The sequence below is a fragment of the Pempheris klunzingeri genome, chromosome 2 (genome assembly GCF_042242105.1).
Source record: "Pempheris klunzingeri isolate RE-2024b chromosome 2, fPemKlu1.hap1, whole genome shotgun sequence".
Taxonomy (NCBI): domain Eukaryota; kingdom Metazoa; phylum Chordata; class Actinopteri; order Acropomatiformes; family Pempheridae; genus Pempheris; species Pempheris klunzingeri.
Window position 1 is genome coordinate 29,099,078 of NC_092013.1, and position 20,422 is coordinate 29,119,499.

Genomic DNA, 20,422 nt, shown 5'->3' on the forward strand with positions numbered 1-20,422 from the left:
TGGGACTTTACTGTTTTGGTCCAGTCTCACTGCTCTCGTGGACCTGGTTTCCATCTGCAGCTGTGAAAAGTGAAATGAAAAATCAGTATAAACAAAAACAGACAAAGGTAGCGACTTGCTGGTGAGCATGGTAGGGCATTTAGCAACTAAAGAGCCAGATATTTCTCTCAGGTGTTGGTGGAGACCAAAAACAGGGCTAAAGAAGAAAGTCAATATTGGACATTGATCTCCAAATGAATGTAAATGTCATTCCATGTCTACTGGATGTGTGAATAGGAAAATGCGTACAAACATGTTAGCCATGGTAACTATATAGTATGTAAGGGTTAATGTACACCGAGCCTTCGGGGTGATTCAAGTTCTGCATCACCCTGTTGGATAATGACCGCCGCTTGCTGTACGTTATCCTGCTTATTACACAGCTTCGAAATCAACAATTTGACACAAAATACTGACTTAAAAACTGCTTTGAGACTGATTGGTTTTCTTTTGCATCAGTTACTTTTATCTCTTATGGCTGCAATGTATGAAGAATTAAGCTGGACAAAAAAAAAAGCTTAACTGCAACTTCGAACTACACATAAGACACACATCAGCATAAACTACGTAGCACAAACTGTAGCTAGCAAAGTGCTGGCTTCCAACAAAAGCACAGTATGTCTACTACATATGAGCACATGTAAATCTGAAGAAGATGCTAGTGGGGGGGAATCCAAATTCAGTAGATTTCTCCCTCTGCTGTGATGAGTCACTCAGTCAGCACGTCAATCCAGCACCACCGCTCTATAAATAAGCACACATCAGTCTTTGACTGCATCACATTAAGGCTGAATGGCCCTGATAGTTTTTGGCTGAATGTCAGAATCCTGTTAGGACTGATACTGCGCTCTGATTGGCTGACATTAATTTCAGCCAGAAGTGTTTGCAGCAGTTCCAATTTGTTATTGCTCACAGTGAGGTGATGGTTCTTTATTCAGAGATAATGTTATATAAAGTGGGGACATTCTGGGCAGCTTTTACATTTTAAAAGCTCCTCGGTCTCAGCTGTGCCCATGACACCTGCCAAATGTGTTATTTACAGGCTGGTGTTGATGTCTCTTTATTCTTGGTCTTTTATACTGTGCAAGGCAACAAACAAACAGTACACTTAACCTCTAAAGACCTGGCGTACACATGCGTGGACATCACATTTTGGGTTATATTACCATAGTAGTTAATTCTGCTTAGCTGGGGCCGTATGGACATGTATGTGGGCAAAATTGTTGATATTTCATATTGACTTTTGCACCGTGATTTTCAAAACATGTTCAAAATATGTTTTGTATGTGTTCTAAATACATGCAAAAGCAGTCAGGAAAAAAACTGCTATGTTCAGGGTGGAAATAAAGAGTTTTGCACAAAGGTGACTTTATTGTGTTTTCTGGAAATTAAGACCGATTGTCCACATATGTGGACATAATTTTTCTCTAAAACTGCACCATGTAAAAAGATGATGCTTAGGTTTTATACTTATCAGGGTCCAATAAGCCCAAATAGCAAGGGGAAATAAAAAATGCATATCAAACAAGAGTTCAGGTCTTAAGAGGTTAAAAAAATAAGTGTCGTCTAAAATGTATGGATTTAATTTTTTTTAAATCAATCTCTGTCATCAAAGCACGGTTAAGATGAGTTCAGCTGTTCACTCTGTTTGCACCGGATAACAGCAAATCAATCAATCAAACTTTGTTCCAAGTGGAATTTATTTAGAGACTAATGCATGCCAGAAAAACTAAAAAAGCAAAGTTAACTGAGTAAGACAACAGGAAAAGATGAGTAGCTAAGATATTAAGAGAACTAATACAAGCAATAGAAATAACAAAAAATGTAATTATGAAACACTACACAACATAAATAGATTATAGTGTTAGTATAGTTAAGGATGATAAATAAAATATAATAATAGCAATAATAACAATAAGAAGAAGAAGCAGGAAATAATAATAATAATCAACAGTAAAATGTTGATGAAAACAAAATAAAACAAATAAAAAAAACCTAGAAACATTTTGAAAAGCTACATAAAAGTCAGACTGAATAGTGTAACAAAATATTTTCAGCTCCTCTCAGATCCTCTGAATGCTGCTCCAGTGGTTCGGAGCTGAACGCCTGAAAACAGTTTCTGTTCTACTTTGTGGAACAGCCAACAGCAGGATTCACAAGACCGACCCAGTTCTTCGACCAGAAGCATTTCTGAGAGGTAATCTGGTGTAAGTCCAGGTAGCACCTTATAAACTAATAAAAGAATTTTAAAAATCAGTACGAAAGCTAGCAGGTAACCAGTGTAAAGGCTTTGAAATAGGCATAATATGAATGAATGAAACACTAATGAATGTGTAAGGTAAATCAGACTCACATTTGTTGGGGGCTGGTTGATGATGTGACAGTGCTGTGATATGCTGCCACTTGGTGGCAAAACATACTTACAGTTCCTGTAGTTTCTACTGTGGGTGTCTAGTCTGTACTCTTAATTTTGCAAATGGCAGTGCGCCTTAATAGAAAATCACTACAATGAGGTTCATCATGTTTGATTCCAGCACGTTGATCGTACTTTTACTGTTGTATTTACAAAGACTGCTATGCATAAGACATATGACATCCTGAACTAGGAAGAGAAAAGGGGAAAACAACAAGTGATCTTTGGTCTGAACCCATGATACACTTCATCATACAGTAAACTCAATGTGCACTACAGAGACAGTAAGGAAATGACATCCACCACACAAACACAAAGCACAGACACACAATAAGTAATCAGAGAAAGGTTTCAGTTTGTCCCACACAGTTGGGCCAAAGTAAATGAAAGAGTTATTAGAACCAGGAAACTGGATGACCTGGGATGTATGATTGGACTGAGGTCAGTGTGTGTGCCAAACTAGTTGGTGCCTTAAAGACTGATAGTAGAGTTTAAAGTTGATTCTGTGGATCAGGGGTGTCAAACATACGGCCCGTGTGCCAAAACCAGCCCGCCAGAGGGTCCAATCCGGCCTGCGGGATGACTTTGCAAAGTATAAAAATTCCAGAGAAGACAGAGTTCAGGTTGTTCATAATGTTTTGTAAAAAGATAGTTGATTAAATGAGAACATTTTCAGAATGTACTTTACTTTTTTGCACTAAAAGGGAAAAATTTGGAGTTGTCGTTATTTATAGGTTATTATGCAATGATTTTACTGGTCCGGCCCACTTAAAGATCAAATTGGGCTGTAGCCTATGTGGCCCCTGAACTAAAATGAGTTTGACTCCCCTGCTGTAGATGATTGAAGCTAGCAGAATTTAATGGAAGGAAAGCGGCCAGCAGCTTTTCACTGCTGCAGCTCCCACTCTCCAGTGTGTGAGTTACAACACAGTTCCATTAAATGCTTTGCAGCACAGTAGATAAAAGCATTTACCTTTTATGTGGTTACCCTTCTTGGGGCTCAATGCATGCTGGGATAGGCTGGAAAGTGAGTGAGGAAAAAAGAAATGCAGAGGGGGAACATGTTGTTCAGGCATTATTAGGTGGACTCCCCCCTCCCCAGCTCTTTGCCTTCATTCATTTCATGATTTCATTATCAGCAAGTGCCAGCAAGATTTCATCACAAAGTCTCTGCTTATCTCCTATATTGACACCAAATCGAATTATTTGACAGTGCATCAATTCATCATCCTAAAAGTTTTTAGTCGTTTTTAATTAAGGAGGCATGTTAGAAATGGTTGTTTAAATGTCTTATCTTACTCTAACTGGACGCCAGATTGTTGCAACACGTTGGCCTATAAGCGCACAGTGACCACAGGGCGCTGTTATAAATATGTAACTGTGGTAAACTAACAATAACACAATAAACAGGGCAGCCGGAGGAGCAGGACAGGAAGTGATCTCAGCGGGAGTTTAATGACACATTTTCGTGCTCGCGAAAGCATTGGAAATTTGGAGCGCACAAACGAGCAAACAGGTGGTAGTTTTTCCTCTCTCGTCCGAGGACGTGCTGAGATTTAACAGTTCAGATAGAAGAACGTGCAAGCCACATCGCAGAGTGAAACTGTCATACTTTAATTACATAAAGTCTGACATCCCGTGACGATCTTGACTTAAATGTTCCGTCACTGTTTTTCTAGACAGTGTGATGATAATAATAAAAATAATACTAATAACACTAAAATACACAATTAAAGCGCTGTTCTCTCCTTCTCCCCATCGCAAATCATAGGGACTACTTGCTGCAGGATTTGCACATTAAAAAACACCATCTGTCAACACTTAAAAACAGTCTTTGTTCCTGAGCTAACGCACTCGCAGTAGGCCCGACAGTTCCTGATTGTGATATGTACGAGGAACATTGAATGTAACATTTTTCCCTGTTCAAAGGATCGTCAGTGCGAGCCAAAGGCAGTTTAATGTATTTTATGTTCCGGTATTTCCTTGACACTCTGTTTGAAACTTGTTTCTTGACCTATGGCACGATAGAAAGCTTTCCAGCAATGTTTTGGGAACATTTCGACGCGGCTCGACGACTCGGACATTCAGCGGGCTATACGAGCGAGGTGAGGTTAGCAGACAAGCTAACGTGACGCTAGCTAGCGGCAACAGCTAACTTACAGTTAGCGAACTAACGTTGGTGCCTTGATTTGTTTGTCTCATCGGTTGTTTACACACACACGCACATACACACATGTTACACACCACAGCGGCTCTTGAGCTCCACACGGCGACTTTGAACTGTGGGGAAACAACCGGTAGCCTGTGTTGACGGTAGTGAAACTAACGTTAACCATCTACAAGTGGTCTTTCATTTGGCTCTGTGTGGGTGTCTGGCTGTCGGACAGTGGAAACCAGTCACCCCAGTCCAGCCCAGTGTTGATAGCGCAGTAGTAACCCATGTTTTATGACTGATCTGACCGAGCTTCGGCTGCCGTTATCTCACAGCGACGTAGGTAAAGTTTGCTGCTAATGTCAAACGTTACATAACGTACATCGGTAATCTTCCCCCCCTGGCAGCAGTTTTGACACTGCCCTATTTTTGCCCCGATATCGCCAGTTTTAACATGACAGTCTGGGACAGATTGTGTGTGTGTGTGTGTGTGTGTGTGTGTGTGTTTGTGGGGGGTGTTTCCAGCCCAGCAGGTCTGGATGAGTCCGTGCAGATTTAGCCGTCCCCATAAGAAGCTTAGACGCACGCACACACACACGCACACTTGTTGACAGATAGTGACAGGGAGAGCACAAGTCACACTCATCCTGCAACATGGAGTGGACAAAAGCATCACATGAAAATCCAGCGACACATACCAGTCATTATTAGGATTAATGTCACACAGCAGCATGTGCAAGTGGGTCCTCCCGGAAATCTGTGTGTGTCACTGCAGAAACTTGTGTGTGTGCAACACTTGCATGGCATGTGGACGGATTATGGGCAGTGGGCTCTAAGCGTGATCTAATGTGCGTGACAGTGAGTAAGATCATGATCGTGGATGACAGAAGGGACGGCTTGTACATCACCACTGCAAGTTGGATTGCTGGGCCTTTAAGTCTCAAATGTGTACAATAACTGTACACCTCATCAGAACATGTGCCATGTGGGAGGCAGCGCCTGGTAGATGACTGTTGATGGCTCAGGCCAAAACAAGTAATAGTCAAGCTTTAGTGAAACAGTTAACATTAGAGAGCACTCTTTTGTCTGTGGGGTTTTAACAGTTTAACAACAACCACACAGGATAGGGTCAGCGTATTCTACCATGATGTTTATTGTACACAGCCCTGCAACTAAAGTGCCTGAACTCTGGCTCAGCCTTTGTTATTAATCGCATTACTGATCTATGTCATCATAGTTAACTTAAACTCAACTAAAAACCAAAACAAGGTGTGAAAAAACATGTAAACTTCTTAAATTTTGCCCAACCTCCCTGTTATGATAATAACAAACACTAAAACTGAGTTGGAAACTAATAAAAGCTTGAGTAAAACTAATCATTCTTGCTGTGTGTGACAAAATGAAACAGTAATTTATTTGTGTTATTAATAATTGGTGTATTTGGTTACGGTGGTTATAAACAATATTTCTATAATGACAGTGTATCAAATGACAATGTGACAGGGATCTCTTATTGTGATAGATCTACATAGGCTGTGCAGCTCCCTTCGGCTTTACGGAGCTCTATTGTGAGTTTCAGCTCATAACTTTAGCTTTCCTCTTAATTTTCACCCCCTTTTAACTTTTTGGGCTGCAACTTTTTTTTCAGTGAAAAACTCTCTGTACACTACACATGCAGACAGACAGACAGACAGACAGACAGACAGACAGACAGACATAGTTAGCGGCTGGAACATGGTGGATCATTGAGCAGCTAAAGAGCCAGACATTTGCAAAATGCAATGATATGTCAGTGATGTGCTCATAATTTGTGTCCCCTGCCAACAAGTGCCCAAAACAATTAGTTTTTGGAGGTTTCGAAACATCAAAAAAGATTTTGTGGAAAACTATTTTTATGCTCCCTAGTGTATGGAGAAAAAACACTGTTTTGCTATTGGTGCATCAGACATACACACCACCGAACCTTCATGGGAAGCAGGTTTCTGCTTTCATCTCTCAAGGGGAAACGAGACAAGGAGCACTAAGTGTGTCCCAGCTCTCTATGAGACACATAATAGTTATATAGTGGTGGAAGTTTCTATAATATCCACCCACACTATGTACATTTATACCCACCCTGTCCCTACTTCTGGACTCTTATTGTGACTCACAGCATGAGCCCTCCCGTCTATCATCTGTATTTATCTGCTGGAAGTCCTTCCTCTGGTGAAAAGAGGAACCTGCTGTCACTTTCCTCTGGACAACATTTAACTATGTGACCCTTCACCCAGCTGAAGTGACAGAACATTGTTATAAAAGCAGATGTTTAGGTTGACTCAAGTGGGTGCTTCAGTCACCCATGCTGGTGTTGGGTCCATTTCAGGTCCAGATAGGTTTGGGGTGTCAAAGATTTGCAGAGATAAAATCAGCAATATTTTTTTCTCTGTGTTGTAATGAAACTAAACCAGTACTAGTCTGAAGTCTACACTGGTCAGTAGAGGTAATGGATTAAATTGTGTTGTCAGATAATAAAATAAAATGAAATCAGGTGTTTTCTGATTAGGCCCCTTTCAGATTGAGGCCATACTTCCTTTTGAAATTATTGTGAAAAATGTAAACACTCTGGATGATTGGCAGGTCTATAGTCTCGGTTTATTTAACACATTGAACACCTGCTGGAGTTGAGCAGTTGTGCAATAAGCTCAGTGAAATTATGTGGATCTGTAGTAATGATAATACACTCAATCAAAAAATAGTCCGTCTGCTGACTAACTCCATCATTACTGCATACAGTAACTTTCACCACTGCCCATTTTAGAAAGGCTTGCGCAAGAAAATGATCAAACCCAGATCTCAGTGCTTCGATAATGGCAGAGTAAAACATCCTTGTTTATTCATAACTAGGTTGTGCCTTACTTACTTATAATGTAGAAAGAATGTCAACTGAATGGCGGTTTAGTTGCACAGTGGTTCACGCACTTCCATCATGCCGTAAATCAAACCTTTATTGTCCCGGGAGGTCGTACCCGGTGATCAACAGAACTGCATAGTGAAAGCAAAGCTTATACAGAGCCAATCTAAACTCTGATGGTGTCATTATTTTACAACAATTACACTGTGCAATTAACAGTTGCTCCACAATGATGAGTTAAAGCAAAAAAGTTGTCTACTTCCACTTTAACATGAACGTTGTCATGTCACATCTAGATGGATGTCTGTATCACTGACCTAACAGTGCCACTCTTTACTGTCTGAACAGTCTCAGGTCTTGGAAAGTTTCTGTATGGAGACAACTGGTGTTCAGTGTCCACTCCAGCTCACTAAGGGAGGGAGAAGGTGAAGGTCTACTTTATGTTCTGGGCTCCAGAACCTCCCATAAAGAGAAGAGAAAGGAAAATGGCATGAAAGGTGTTTGGCTTCATCCAGCTGTTAATGAAACCACTCTTAAATGTATTCAGCAGGGTGCGTGGTGGCTTTATCATCCTGGAATGTGGGAACCACATGAGGGAACAGCATTTGCACCAGATGGTGCACCTGGTCCAGTAAAACAGCCTCTTATTTCTCGTCTGTTAAATAACCATTTACAGCTATTGCAACACATACTCTAGGTATCCAACAGACTTTGTGATTTAAGGGGTTTCTTTAGCTTTTTAAAAATAGAAGTGAGGATGACTATGATCAATACTTTTGCCAATACTCCAATGCAGATCAGCTTTTGCACTAATAAAGTAAAATATACCAGAACACTGTTTTGTCATCTGCCCAGCAGAGTGTAGCTACAGTTGGCCCTCGTGCTGCATTTGGTCTTGCCTCTGTGGGCTGCTGTCATGCACATACTGTGTGCCGGACCTTACATCCATTCTTTGGTTGAATCATATGAATGATGGAAGGAAGAGCAAAGACTTGAAGTTCTGTGCCCGAGGGTGATCTTTTAAGGAACCCCGTGTTGTCTATTTTTAATGAGCCTGATGTTTTTCTAACTTCTATTGTTTTTTTTAGTGAGAGACATGGACAACTCTGTCACCCTGTGGCAGTTCCTTCTCCAACTCTTATTGGATCCCAGTAATGAGCAGCTGATCTGCTGGACCAATGAAGAAGGGGAGTTTAAACTACAGCAGGCAGAGGAGGTGGCCCGGCTTTGGGGAGCCCGCAAGAACAAACCCAACATGAACTATGACAAACTCAGCAGGGCTCTCAGATACTACTACGACAAGGTAAACACACCAGCTCGGCTCTCCTGTTCAGCTGAGGGTTCTTTGTGATTGAAATGTTGCTGCCCTGTATTTTGGTCCATAGCCAAGTCTTTTGGTGTACCAGAATAACTATGCTATTCTATAACTATGCCCCCATAGCCATACTTTGTCAGGCTAAAAGATTGTAAGTATCCAATATGATAACAGATTTGGCTAGCATTTTTTGATATTGTGACAACAGTGAAACATTTTCATCGGGTCAAACTGAAATTCTGAGAAAGGATGTGGTGGGCGTGGTGTTGCATCTTCTCAGATGTAGTAGTGCAGGTGACTGCAGGATTGTCGTCAGGCCTGGATGCAGAGTAAAATCAGTGTTTTCCAAATTAGTGGAGTTGCACTAGCAAGTTACAGTGCTGACTGCATGGTCCTGCACTGGCAGTTGCACAACAAGCAAACAAACATTGATTGCGACAACTGATTTCACCGTAAATAAGAATTAAAGATGGTGTACCCCAATCTAAACCACACGGGGTGAGTCAGCACACCATTGTCACAATGTCCCCATAGAAACATAAAATATCCTGCAACTACAACCTTCCTGTGACCCGTTGTCCTTCATAAAATCAAGGGTAGAATTCAACCTATCAGCCCATCAGTCTCAGATACAGCCATTTCTTTGCCAGTTTACATGCATGTGCCACACCAGGGTTCACCTTGTGTGCATAGTCGCTGACTTTTGTCACAACCAGGCTGAAACATGTTGACGATGTGGAAGTTCTTCACCGTGAGTGAAAAACACATAAAACAAAAGCATAGCACGGCAGAGACGTCATTGGTGACGTGATGATACTTGCAATGTGGAGCTCAGACATAGAAAACTGAATATTGCATGCCGGACCATGATGAGCCATCTATTAAAAATCCAGTTAAGACAAGACAATGTCCCAGGGGCTAAATTTGTAGAAATAGTTGAATGTCACAATGTAGTTCAATTAAAAAGATGGTTAAAGTGCCAGCAGGGACTTCAGTGTGTGAATTCAGTGTGAATCATTTATTTCATGAGCCAGCCAAACTACTAAATGAACCGTTGGCTTTAGTAAACACTGAGTCAAAGATGGTCAGGGAGCGAAAACCCCACTTAGTACCAATTTGATGTTTCAAAAGTGAACAAGGATTGTGTCTTTTTGGTGTTCAAAAAGACCAACAGAGAGATGAGCCTGTCAGTCGGTAAACAATATTGTGTTAGCTGACTGCTCACGTCATAATCCAGCCCAGACATGGATTTATTCAGAGGGCTTTTAATACGTACAAGAGCCAGGTAGATTGTCATTAGGTAACAGTCGACTACAGACTAACAGCTAATGTTAGCAGATAAAAAATGGTAGTCAGAATCCCTCAGGTATACTTAGAAGATCACATCAGTGTCTTAATCACTTTAATGAGGATCATTCAGGACTGAACAGCAGCAGTCTTATCAGTCTGTGGAACAATAACGTTAGCTAACGTTTGATCAGCAGCTACAGCGGTGACTGAGAGCTGTCAGCAAGATCAGTTTAGATGACAACTGATATTGTCAGATTTCACTGTCAGAAGTGACTCACTAGATGTTTGTCATTATTACATAGCAGTCAACAATAAATATATTGTTACTTATAAATGTAAAACATAGCGATAAGAATTTGGAAAAGGTCATTTTAGGTATTGATGTAATACTGGCTGGTTTTCTAGATACTACTGAATTTCCAGGTTCTTTGAAGCTGACTTCAAGTAAAACACTGATTAAACATGTTTGTCAGTGGCACAGTTAAGCTCTGTTGAAGCAATGGGTTGTACTTGATCACCCTATATTTCACATTTCCCCAAAAGTCTCTCTCCCTTGTTTAGATATCATTACTCATATCATTTTTAATGTTATTTCTAGCAGTCAAAGAATGTACAGCTTTCAGATTATTGCTTATCGTCTCCCTTGGATGGAGCAGTGACCCTCTATTGACTCCCCCTCTTTTTGTATGGAGCAATAACTTTTAAGCAGTGAAACTTTTGGGTAATAAAATGTTGCATCACATTTACTGAATATTCCTGCTCCCCCTTTGAACTGAAGATCTTGTATTAATGTTGCCACTTAATTAATGAATAGGTACAGATGTACAGCTGCAAGGAACCTCTGAGGCTTGAGCACCCTAATATCCTTTCCCCAGTGCTGTGTTCCAAAAATTAAAAATAGATCAGATATTTGACAGCCATAATTAAACCAATTACATGATGCCTAACTGCAGATGTTTTGAAGCAGCAGGTGGAGGCTCAGTGGGGACTGTTTTCTCCAGACAGCTGCGCCAAAGAGTGCACCATCAAGTAGCAAAACACAAGTTAATTGCACCTCAGAATGGTTAAAGTCCACTTCTCAGTGACATGCGGAATAGAGTGAGAGCGCTGTCTGTCTCGCACTCTGCTTGTGGTTTGGCAGAAGCACAGCCTGACCCAGTGGGCGTTCTGGGCAGGGCTGCTCTGGTATGCTTGGCTGCAGCATTAGTGGCTGCTAGTTTGGTACAGACAGGAAGGACAGAGCTGTCCCACGCACAAGTCTTTTCTGTGGTCTCACTCTTCTATTTTTTACTCCTAGTGCCTCTTTGGTAGAGAGAAAGTCTTGTTTCTGCTCTCACTGTGTACTTGAACATGTCTTGGTCTGTTTTTTTTTGTCTTACAGAACATCATAAAGAAGGTGAACGGTCAGAAGTTTGTGTATCGCTTTGTGTCCTATCCTGACATCCTGAAAGGAGATGCTGCTACCCGCACAGAAGGTGGAGATGTAGGTGCTGGGGGCATCCTGCCCCAACTGAAGAGGGGAGACAGCATCCTGCAGGAGGGGGAGTCTGGTGACCGCAGCAAGGTGGGAGGTAGTCCAGCAGCTGTGGGCTCCAACACCAAGCAGTCAAACCGCAACGACTACATCCACTCTGGCCTGTACACCTCCTTTACCCTCAACTCACTGCAAAATGGACGACAGCTCTTCAAATCCATTAAAATAGAAAACCCAGCAGAGAAGATGGCTGACAAGAGAGGTCTCACGACCACAGCCCAGAGCCAGGAGGCGTTTTCTCAGCCGCAACAGCCAAGTGCTTTGCCCTCCGTCATCAAGTTTGGAAACACGCCTCCAAAGCCAGCACCAGCACCGCCTCCTCAGGTTGCCATAGAGCAGACCCTGATGTCCAACGCCTTAGATCCTCTGCAAGCCCCTCCCACGGGGGCCGAAGACATCAGCACACACTCCTCCCTGCAGTCCCAGTCCATCTACACATTTGAACACATCCGCCCATCAGAACCTACGTTCAGCTTACCAGACCTGACCTCGCCCAGCCCGTCCCCCAGCCTAGTGCCCGACTCCTCCCAGGAGCTGGTGATTGACAGCGACATGGAGTCTGGATCTTCTCAGCCTGCAGACGCTCAGGCACTGGAGCCTTCAGACACTCAGGCACAGGAGAAGGCTAGTATACACACAAACACGTTGCCCACAATGCTAGTTGAATAATTTATTTTAAATAATATATATATATATATATATGTATATATATAATCTACATAAATAATTTCATTTGTGTTTGTCTTACTGGTTTCAAGTAGGTGACTTATTATTTATTAAATCATACTTATGATTTCTCTGTGCACTGGTGTAAGTAGCGGCAGAATCTTCCAGAAGTTGTGGTTGTTTCCTTACACTGTCAAACCCCAGTCAATAAGGGTGATCTGCACACATCTATATAGTGTATATAGAGTGTTAGGTTTTTTTAGTTAATAGATAAAAACATATAACATTAAGTTAGTAAATAAACTTTAAATGTACAATAAGTCATCATTGGGCCACTTGAGAGCAGTGTTAGCGTGCTGTAAAGAAAACTAACATCAGTTGAACGTTTTAGCAAACACCTCCCTCTTGAGATATCCAGCAGACACAGACCACAGACAATTAGTTTGGACTAATTAGTTTGGTTTGGGGACCAGATGAAGTGAAGTCCAATATTCCTTTTTAGCTCTGTTTTGGGCTCTTTTAGCTGTTAACTGCTCCAATATGTTCACCAGCCGGTCTCTGCTTTGCTGAAAACCAAAACCACTCAAACCAAGACAATAAAGTTGTGGCCCAGAGAACATGAGGCTCTGTGTGACCTCTTTCATGTAGAAGTAGTCACGTGATTCATTTTTATTATAATGTTATATGAATAATAGCTAAAGTATGTGTCATTCATTCAGTAGACATGCCGCACAACACCCTAAAATCTACAAGCATAACTTAATTTCACTTTATAGACTCAGAAAAAGAAACAAAACCAGTTTGTTGCTTCACTTCAATTCTGCTCTCACAACTGTGTAGGTAATTTCTTTTTTACATCACATCACTTTGGATTATAACACTGCCCATGGTTGATTATTCTATGTGCAAAATGTGGATTTCTCTTTGTTTTCTGATACTATGAAAATAAAAAATAGACAGACATACCTCTTGTTTTGACCCAGATTTTCTAGAGTAAAAACAAGTGTACAGCAAAAGTGATGAAATCAAAAAAATCTATTTGTGGAACACATGTAGAAATGGTGATTTGTGTCTTGTCAACCAGGTGGACAGTGGCATCGGCCTGTCTGGAGATGAGACCAGTTTGGTGGACACTGAAACCAGTTCGTCCTCCGTGAGCAGCAGCACCACACTCAGCACTCAGAGCTCAGGAAAGACACGCAAGCCGCCGAAGGTCCTGCAGATCAGCCCGCCAACTCTGCTGGTCACCACCTCTGACATCTCCCCCATGAACCTCTGCAGCCCCTCTCTACCTACTGCCTCTCTCACACCAGCAATGCTACAGGTAAGATTCATCCTCATTCAGAAGTGAAAACATGTTTGAGCAGAACATTTCTACAAATAAACAATACAAATCAAAAAGATACAAATGTTGAGTACTTTATGAGTGAATGATAAAACACTTCTATGCTGTGCAGTAAAACAGGGTGACGTGGGGTGGAAGTCCTTTGTGAATATTAAATCTTATAGACATCTAAGAAGTTCTGGGAGGGTGATATGTTTAAAATTGTGTATGATGGTATTGGTATATATCAGGCTACAGTCATTGTTCTGTAAATTAAATTAAGAAGTGGAAGAAGCTTAAGTCGCCACACTGTACTTCATCACATTTGATCATTTTCTTCTTCCATACAAACAAAAACAACTGCATCACTTGTGACAGCACTAAAACAAGAGACTCGAGGCAGTAAAACTAACATTACATTAAGACGGAAGGATCCAAATGAGAGTAACAGTTTCAAGTGTTACAGATTTTAAGGTTAACAGGTGCCAATAAATAGCAGCTGGACTCCAGTCAGTGGGATTCCTCCTCTTCCTGTTCTGCGATTACAGTTTCACTCTCCTCCTCCTCCTCCTCTTCCTCTGTATCTGCCCTAATCCTGTTACTTTGCCACGCAGCTGAAGAATCTGTAGCGGCAGACACATTTCTGCCATTGCACAGCATATGTACGGTCATGTCGCAAAGCATCGTTTGAGCTCCCAGTGAAGAAAGTGGGTGTGAAAGTGGATGGAAAAAATGAGTGGAAACAAGGGACAGTAAGCTGCAATCAAAGTGAACTTGTTTTAGTTGTTTGAATGCTCAAAATATGTTGTCGGTTGATGCCAACCAAGGTAGGAAACAAATCAAACGCAACAAATCTTCTCCTTCACCTGAACGGGTGCCTTCCCAGTGACCACAGCCAGTATGAAAGTAGTATCTTATTATTGTATATTACTATTTTTTTATTTGAATAAACTGTAAAATGAACCTTCTGTTTTCTTCAGGCTTCAGCCATTATCAGGATACCCTTTAAATTGGCAGCATTTTCACATAATACATTGTGATAAATATCAATATTGATAAAAAATATTGTGATCATATTTTTTACCACATCACACAGTCCTGTGCCCTCTGTAGCCTTTTTATTAGAAAAAAAATCAACACACTGTTTTGTAGCACCAGTAAATAATTATAAACCCAACATTGTGGTCAGTTAAAGTGTAGTAGTACAGTTAAATGTATTCAATTAGAACTATCACATTATTCCATACTTATCTTTAATGGTTATTTCTACTACTGCACATGAATAAATGATTCTCATTCAGTATCATTTTGAAGAAAGCACTGTGTGTCATAATGTCCTGGAGCCCAGGGTGACCTCATCACATGTCTGGGTTTGCCCAAGAAATAATCCAAAACTCCAAAATATTCTGTTTATTATAATACAATATCAGGAAAAGCAGCAAATTTTCTCAAATATCCACGAGACTTGGAAAAAAGAACATTTAGTCAGTTACTGAACTAGCCACCAATTAGTTTTCTGTTGACTCACTAATTGATTAACTGACTAATTGTTGTAGCTGTATTACAGTGTATTACAGTGGGGAAAATAAGTATTTGATCACCTACCAACCAGCAAGAATTCTGGCTCTCACAGACCTGTTAGTTTGTTTTTAAGAAGCCCTCCTATTCTCCACTCATTACCTGTATTAATTGCTCCTGTTTGAACTCGTTACCTGTATAAAAGACACCTGTCCACACACTCAATCAATCAGACTCCAACCTCTCCAACATGGGCGAGACCAAAGAGCTGTCTGAGGACACCAGGGACAAAATTGTAGACCTGCATAAGGCTGGGATGGGCTACAAGACAATAGGCAAGCAGCTTGGTGAGAAGGCAACAACTGTTGGTGCAATTATTAGAAAATGGAAGAAACTCAAGATGACTGTCAATCTCCCTCAGTCTGGGGCTCCATGTAAGATCTCACCTCGTGGGGTATCAATGATCATGAGAAAGGTGAGGGATCAGCCCAGAACCACACGAGAGGAGCTGGTCAATGACCTGAAGAGAGCTGGGACCACAGTCTCAAAGGTTACCAATAGTAACACACCACGCCGCCATGGATTAAAATCCTGCAGCGCACGCAAGGTCCCCCTGCTCAAGCCAGCACACATCCAGGCCCGTCTGAAGTTTGCCAATGACCATCGGGATGATCCAGAGGAGACATGGGAGAAGGTCATGTGCTCAGATGAGACCAAAATAGAGCTTTTTGGTTTAAACTCCACTTGGCGTGTTTGGAGGACGAAGAAGGATGAGTACAACCCCAAGAACACCATCCCAACCGTGAAGCATGGGGGTGGAAACATCGTACTTTGGGGGTGCTTTTCTGCAAAGGGGACAGGACGACTGCACCGTATTGAGGGGAGGATGGATGGGGCCATGTATCGAGAGATTTTGGGCAGCAACCTCCTTCCCTCAGTAAGAGCATTGAAGATGGGTGGTGGCTAGGTCTTCCAGCATGACAGTGACCCAAAACACACAGCCAGGGCAACTAAGGAGTGGCTCCGTAAGAAGCATTTCAAGGCCCTGGAGCGGCCTAGCCAGTCTGCAGACCTGAACCCAATAGAAAATCTTTGGAGGGAGCTGAAACTCCGTGTTGCCCAGCAACAGCCCCGAAACCTGAAAGATCTGTGGCCAAAATCCCTGCTGCAGTGTGTGCACACCTGGTCAAGAACTACAGGAAACGTCTGACCTCTGTAATTGTAAACAAAGGTTTCTGTACCAAATATGAAGTTCTCTTTCTCTATTGTATCAAATACTTATTTCATGCAATAAAATGCAAATTAATTATTTAAAAATCATACAATGTGTTTTTCTGGATTTTTTTTATTTTTAGTTTCTGGCTCTCACAGTTGAAGTGTACCTACGATAAAAAGTACAGACCTCTCCATTCTTTGTAAGTGGGAAAACTTGCAAGATCGGCAGTGTATCAAATACTTATTTTCCCCACTGTACATTGACTGCATATGAGCTGCTACTGACTTGTCATATGTTGTATTGATGTCTCAGGGTTTGGTTTAGCGTAGATAAAGCCCTCTGGGCTCCCACAAGATAAGACGACAGATGTGGAAGAATACCAAATGAAAATAGGCTGCATGTTTCTGAGGAGTTACGTGGTGTTTTTCTTACAGTTATTTCCTTCATTTATTCGTACATTTTGTGTCTATAGTCTGCTTCTGAGTATCCCATAATGTGTTGACATGATTTAGTAACTAAATGCATCACAGACTGTGTTTAAATGGATAAATAAATGTGAAAAAAACCCAGAACTGGCACTGCACAGAGAACCCCCAGCATGTATTGACCCTGACCAGCAGGCGGCAGCAGTGCAGCAGGAATGTGTAAAGCCTGGCTGTTTGCTCTTGACAGACCACATGACTGTGTGTGCTACTGCATAGAATTTAGGAGCTGATTAGATTTGCTGGTTCAGACAATGTTGTCTTTATATTGTCTCTGCTCAGCAGGTCAGGTCAGGTTTGACCATGAGATCCAGTGTCAGATGTGTGAACCTATGAGTTCCTCTTTCTGCTTTCCCTCTCTTCAGACAGCGAGGAACTTGAAGCATTGCCCCCTCATTGTATAGGAGGGCTCAGATGTGTTCTTGGTCAGTACAGGTGCATATGGTTTAGTCTGTGGATAGCCTGTCTGTCTGTCTGAGGTGAGGCACTCAAACTAAGACAGGTCACACAGACTGTAACACCAGCTACTAAGTGATGATAGACGCAGTGCAAAAGATGATAGACCAGGGATGATGAGGAACTGGTGAGAGAACAGTAGAAAAATACACCTGTATGTGCTCTCTAATGGACGAACTCCAGAGAGACTGTCTGTGGCTTTTCTCCACTGCAGTCTCTCATGACTTATTCTCTTACACGTACGCCGCTACAATACATCCGTGTTAATGTATGATCTATGACCATCCATGCTGGCGTATGGCCGTAGTAACCTTAACTGACTTTGAGTCTGTCCTGTTTGTCTCCCTACTCAGACTCCCACTCTGCTGCTGACGCCCAGTCCTCTGCTGTCCAACATCCACTTCTGGAGCACGCTCAGTCCGGTCGCTCCCCTCAGCCCAGCCACACGACGCCAGGGAGCCCACCTGTTCCAGGTCAGTGCATCAGAGCGTATACCTTTCTGCTCTCGTCTAGTATCATTTCATCTCTCTACCTTTGTCTAAATGCTCCATTCTGCTCTGTTCCAGTTTCCATCAGTCCTCACCCCTCAGTTCCAGATTCCTGTACACAGTTTGGATGGGACCAACACGCCTGGCCCCATTTCCCCAGACCCTCAGAAGACATAGGAGTAATCCTCCACAGCATCACCGCATTTGGACCCACACAGCCAGACACGCTCCAGCTTAAGCTCCTGCTCCCACATCCTGGACATCCATGTGGGGGCTCAGTCATTGCCATTCCTCATCACTCCGGTGCTTTAAATTATACTGCCACAGAATTCACACTACAATCAGATGTGTGGAGGGAGGGTTTGAAAAGATGCTGGCAGTACAGGTTTGATGGATGAGGTTAACACATTCAGTTTGTTTCAAAGCATTTAGACCGTGCGGATCCTATCCTGTACTCATGTAAACTGATGCCATTGTTCCTTATGCACTTACGGATTCTTTTTGTGTGGCTTTTGGGGAACTGCAGTCACAACCATTTGAGGGAGGGAAGAATTTCCATGGCAACAGTTGGTGCATGTGGATTGGATTGGATCCTCCTCAGCGACAATCTGCTTCATACTCGGACACACAGACTGTTGGGATTGCAGATATCTGAATCGTTTCCTTAAATAGAATTCCCTCCTTTTCTTGTGCAACAGTGTTATTGCCAAAAAAAGACACACCAGTTGTTTTCTAACCTCCTCTGCTGACAATGTTTCTGTTCCTTTTTGTGCTCTGTCGTTAACTTTTACTCTTGCTGAAGGTTAGTGCTTTAACCTGAAAACGTGCATGTTTACCTACAACTCTTTTATCTCTAACCCAGTTCTCTACCTTGCCTCACTTGCCCAAGTGTGTACTGTTTGCTGCTCCGAAGCGTTGGCTTACTAGAGCCATATCCAACAGGACTTTTACCTTGACTGTCTTATCGTGATATGTCGTCGTAATTCAAGTGCGAGCTTGAATCGTGCTCCTATGTAACTGTTCTGATACATATGTACAGTAGAACAGCCCTAGAAGCCAGTGTGGCCTGGCCTGCCTGCAACCAGTAAGCTTTCAGGTAGGGATGAAAGAAGGTGAAGCCATAACCCTTTCTGTGCATTGACCCTGCAGGCAACGGCACACAAATCCTCAGTTTGTTTCTGCTGCTACAGGCAGCCATCTTAGGCACACACTTATTAGATGACTTGCTGAGAGTTGGTTGTGAAGATAGATCCCCTCTCGTGTCTGTGTGGTCAATATGTAATTATGTGTACTAGAGGCATAAACACAGGACCAGAACGGCTTTGAAGTTCACTAATGAACATGTTACATCTTGTGTGTTCAATTTGTACAAAATCAAAGTGTAAGAAATCCCAATTTGCAGTTTTATGGGGGGGTTATGTGCCAGACTTCTTGGCTGAGAGCAGGGACTTCCTGGGGTCTCCGCTGGTTGCCTGGCAACTGCTCCTGGGCAAAAGACAGTTCGGGTATGAACTTTGAGTTTGTACACTTTATGAGGTGTAACATGTTAATCGTTCAGCTTTAGAGGTGATTCAGGTGCCTTCTGATGCTCCAGCCACATATTCACACACACACACGGGACTGGTATCAATTTTCTCATCGAATGCTTGGCAGGAAACCTAATAATTGTGTTTTGCAGTATGTCGAACTATTCCTCACGGCTTTAACTAAAGCCAGACAAAAACAAAGACACACCAGACGTTGAAACCGTGTTGACTGTCCTCAGGTCGGCTCTGTTTCCTCGTTGGAAATGAATGGGAATTTGATTCATGTTGCTTGCAGCGTTGGCGCAGTTGTATTTTCTCTGAGTGAACCTCCTGATCTTAGTGGCTAGACTCCCAGCAGTCCAGCCTTAACCTTTGTCTAGCCTTAGCCATGTGAAATACCAACGTTTATCAACGTATATCAGCGTTTAATACTGTAGAAACTTTGTAGAGCATTGAAGCTCCTTCTTTGCCCTAAAGCCCATAAACTTGTCTAGATTATCAGCCGTGAAAGGTTGACACCTGTTTTGTAAATGACTTTGAAGCCATAAGTCTGTCACATAGACTCAAGAGTCAGAGCCCACATTTCTATGCTATTAAATGTGGAAATTGTACATCACACTTGTTTACATGATGCTTGGAGAGAACACGCTTCAGTGTTTCTTGACCTAAGTGTCCCTTTCTAACCCAGGGATGGACGACCAGCGAATCTTGCTCACGCTCATTTTTAGTCAACTACCAGACATTTGCCCCCTCACCTGCAGTCTGTCACATTGATACATGGTGCCTTACCACAGCCAAGCCCAAGTTTAACTCCCCAAAACTGGAGTTCTATCATTTAAAAGTTAGTATAGAACGGTACATGACAGCGTTAATGTTTGTTTTTTATGCCATATCTTTGCGCAGACCAAACCACAGCCCCAGAAGTCTGGAGTGAAACCTCACAGGGATGTTGTGTGTGTGTGTGTGTGTGCGCGCGCGAGTACACTGCGGCTCATTTGGCCTGCCACAGGTGACCCACCGCAGGACATTAAATGCTCCGCAGTGTTCTCCAGGATACATAGCTGACATACAGACAGCCACATGGGTTAATATGTGTGAGTCTATTCAGGCCAT

General features: G+C 42.2%; 1 protein-coding gene across 1 annotated transcript; it reads left to right on the forward strand.

Annotated features, from left to right (window-relative positions):
• The first annotated feature begins 4,369 nt into the window (after nucleotides 1-4,369).
• elk4 (ETS transcription factor ELK4) lies at nucleotides 4,370-19,049 on the forward strand. Its single transcript, XM_070843055.1, has 6 exons — nucleotides 4,370-4,557; nucleotides 8,583-8,797; nucleotides 11,481-12,257; nucleotides 13,384-13,623; nucleotides 17,649-17,768; nucleotides 17,862-19,049. Exons 2-6 carry the CDS (start codon nucleotides 8,591-8,593, stop codon nucleotides 17,958-17,960), a joined length of 1,443 nt encoding a protein of 480 aa, XP_070699156.1. The 5' UTR covers nucleotides 4,370-4,557; nucleotides 8,583-8,590; the 3' UTR covers nucleotides 17,961-19,049.
• Nucleotides 19,050-20,422: the final 1,373 nt, after the last annotated feature.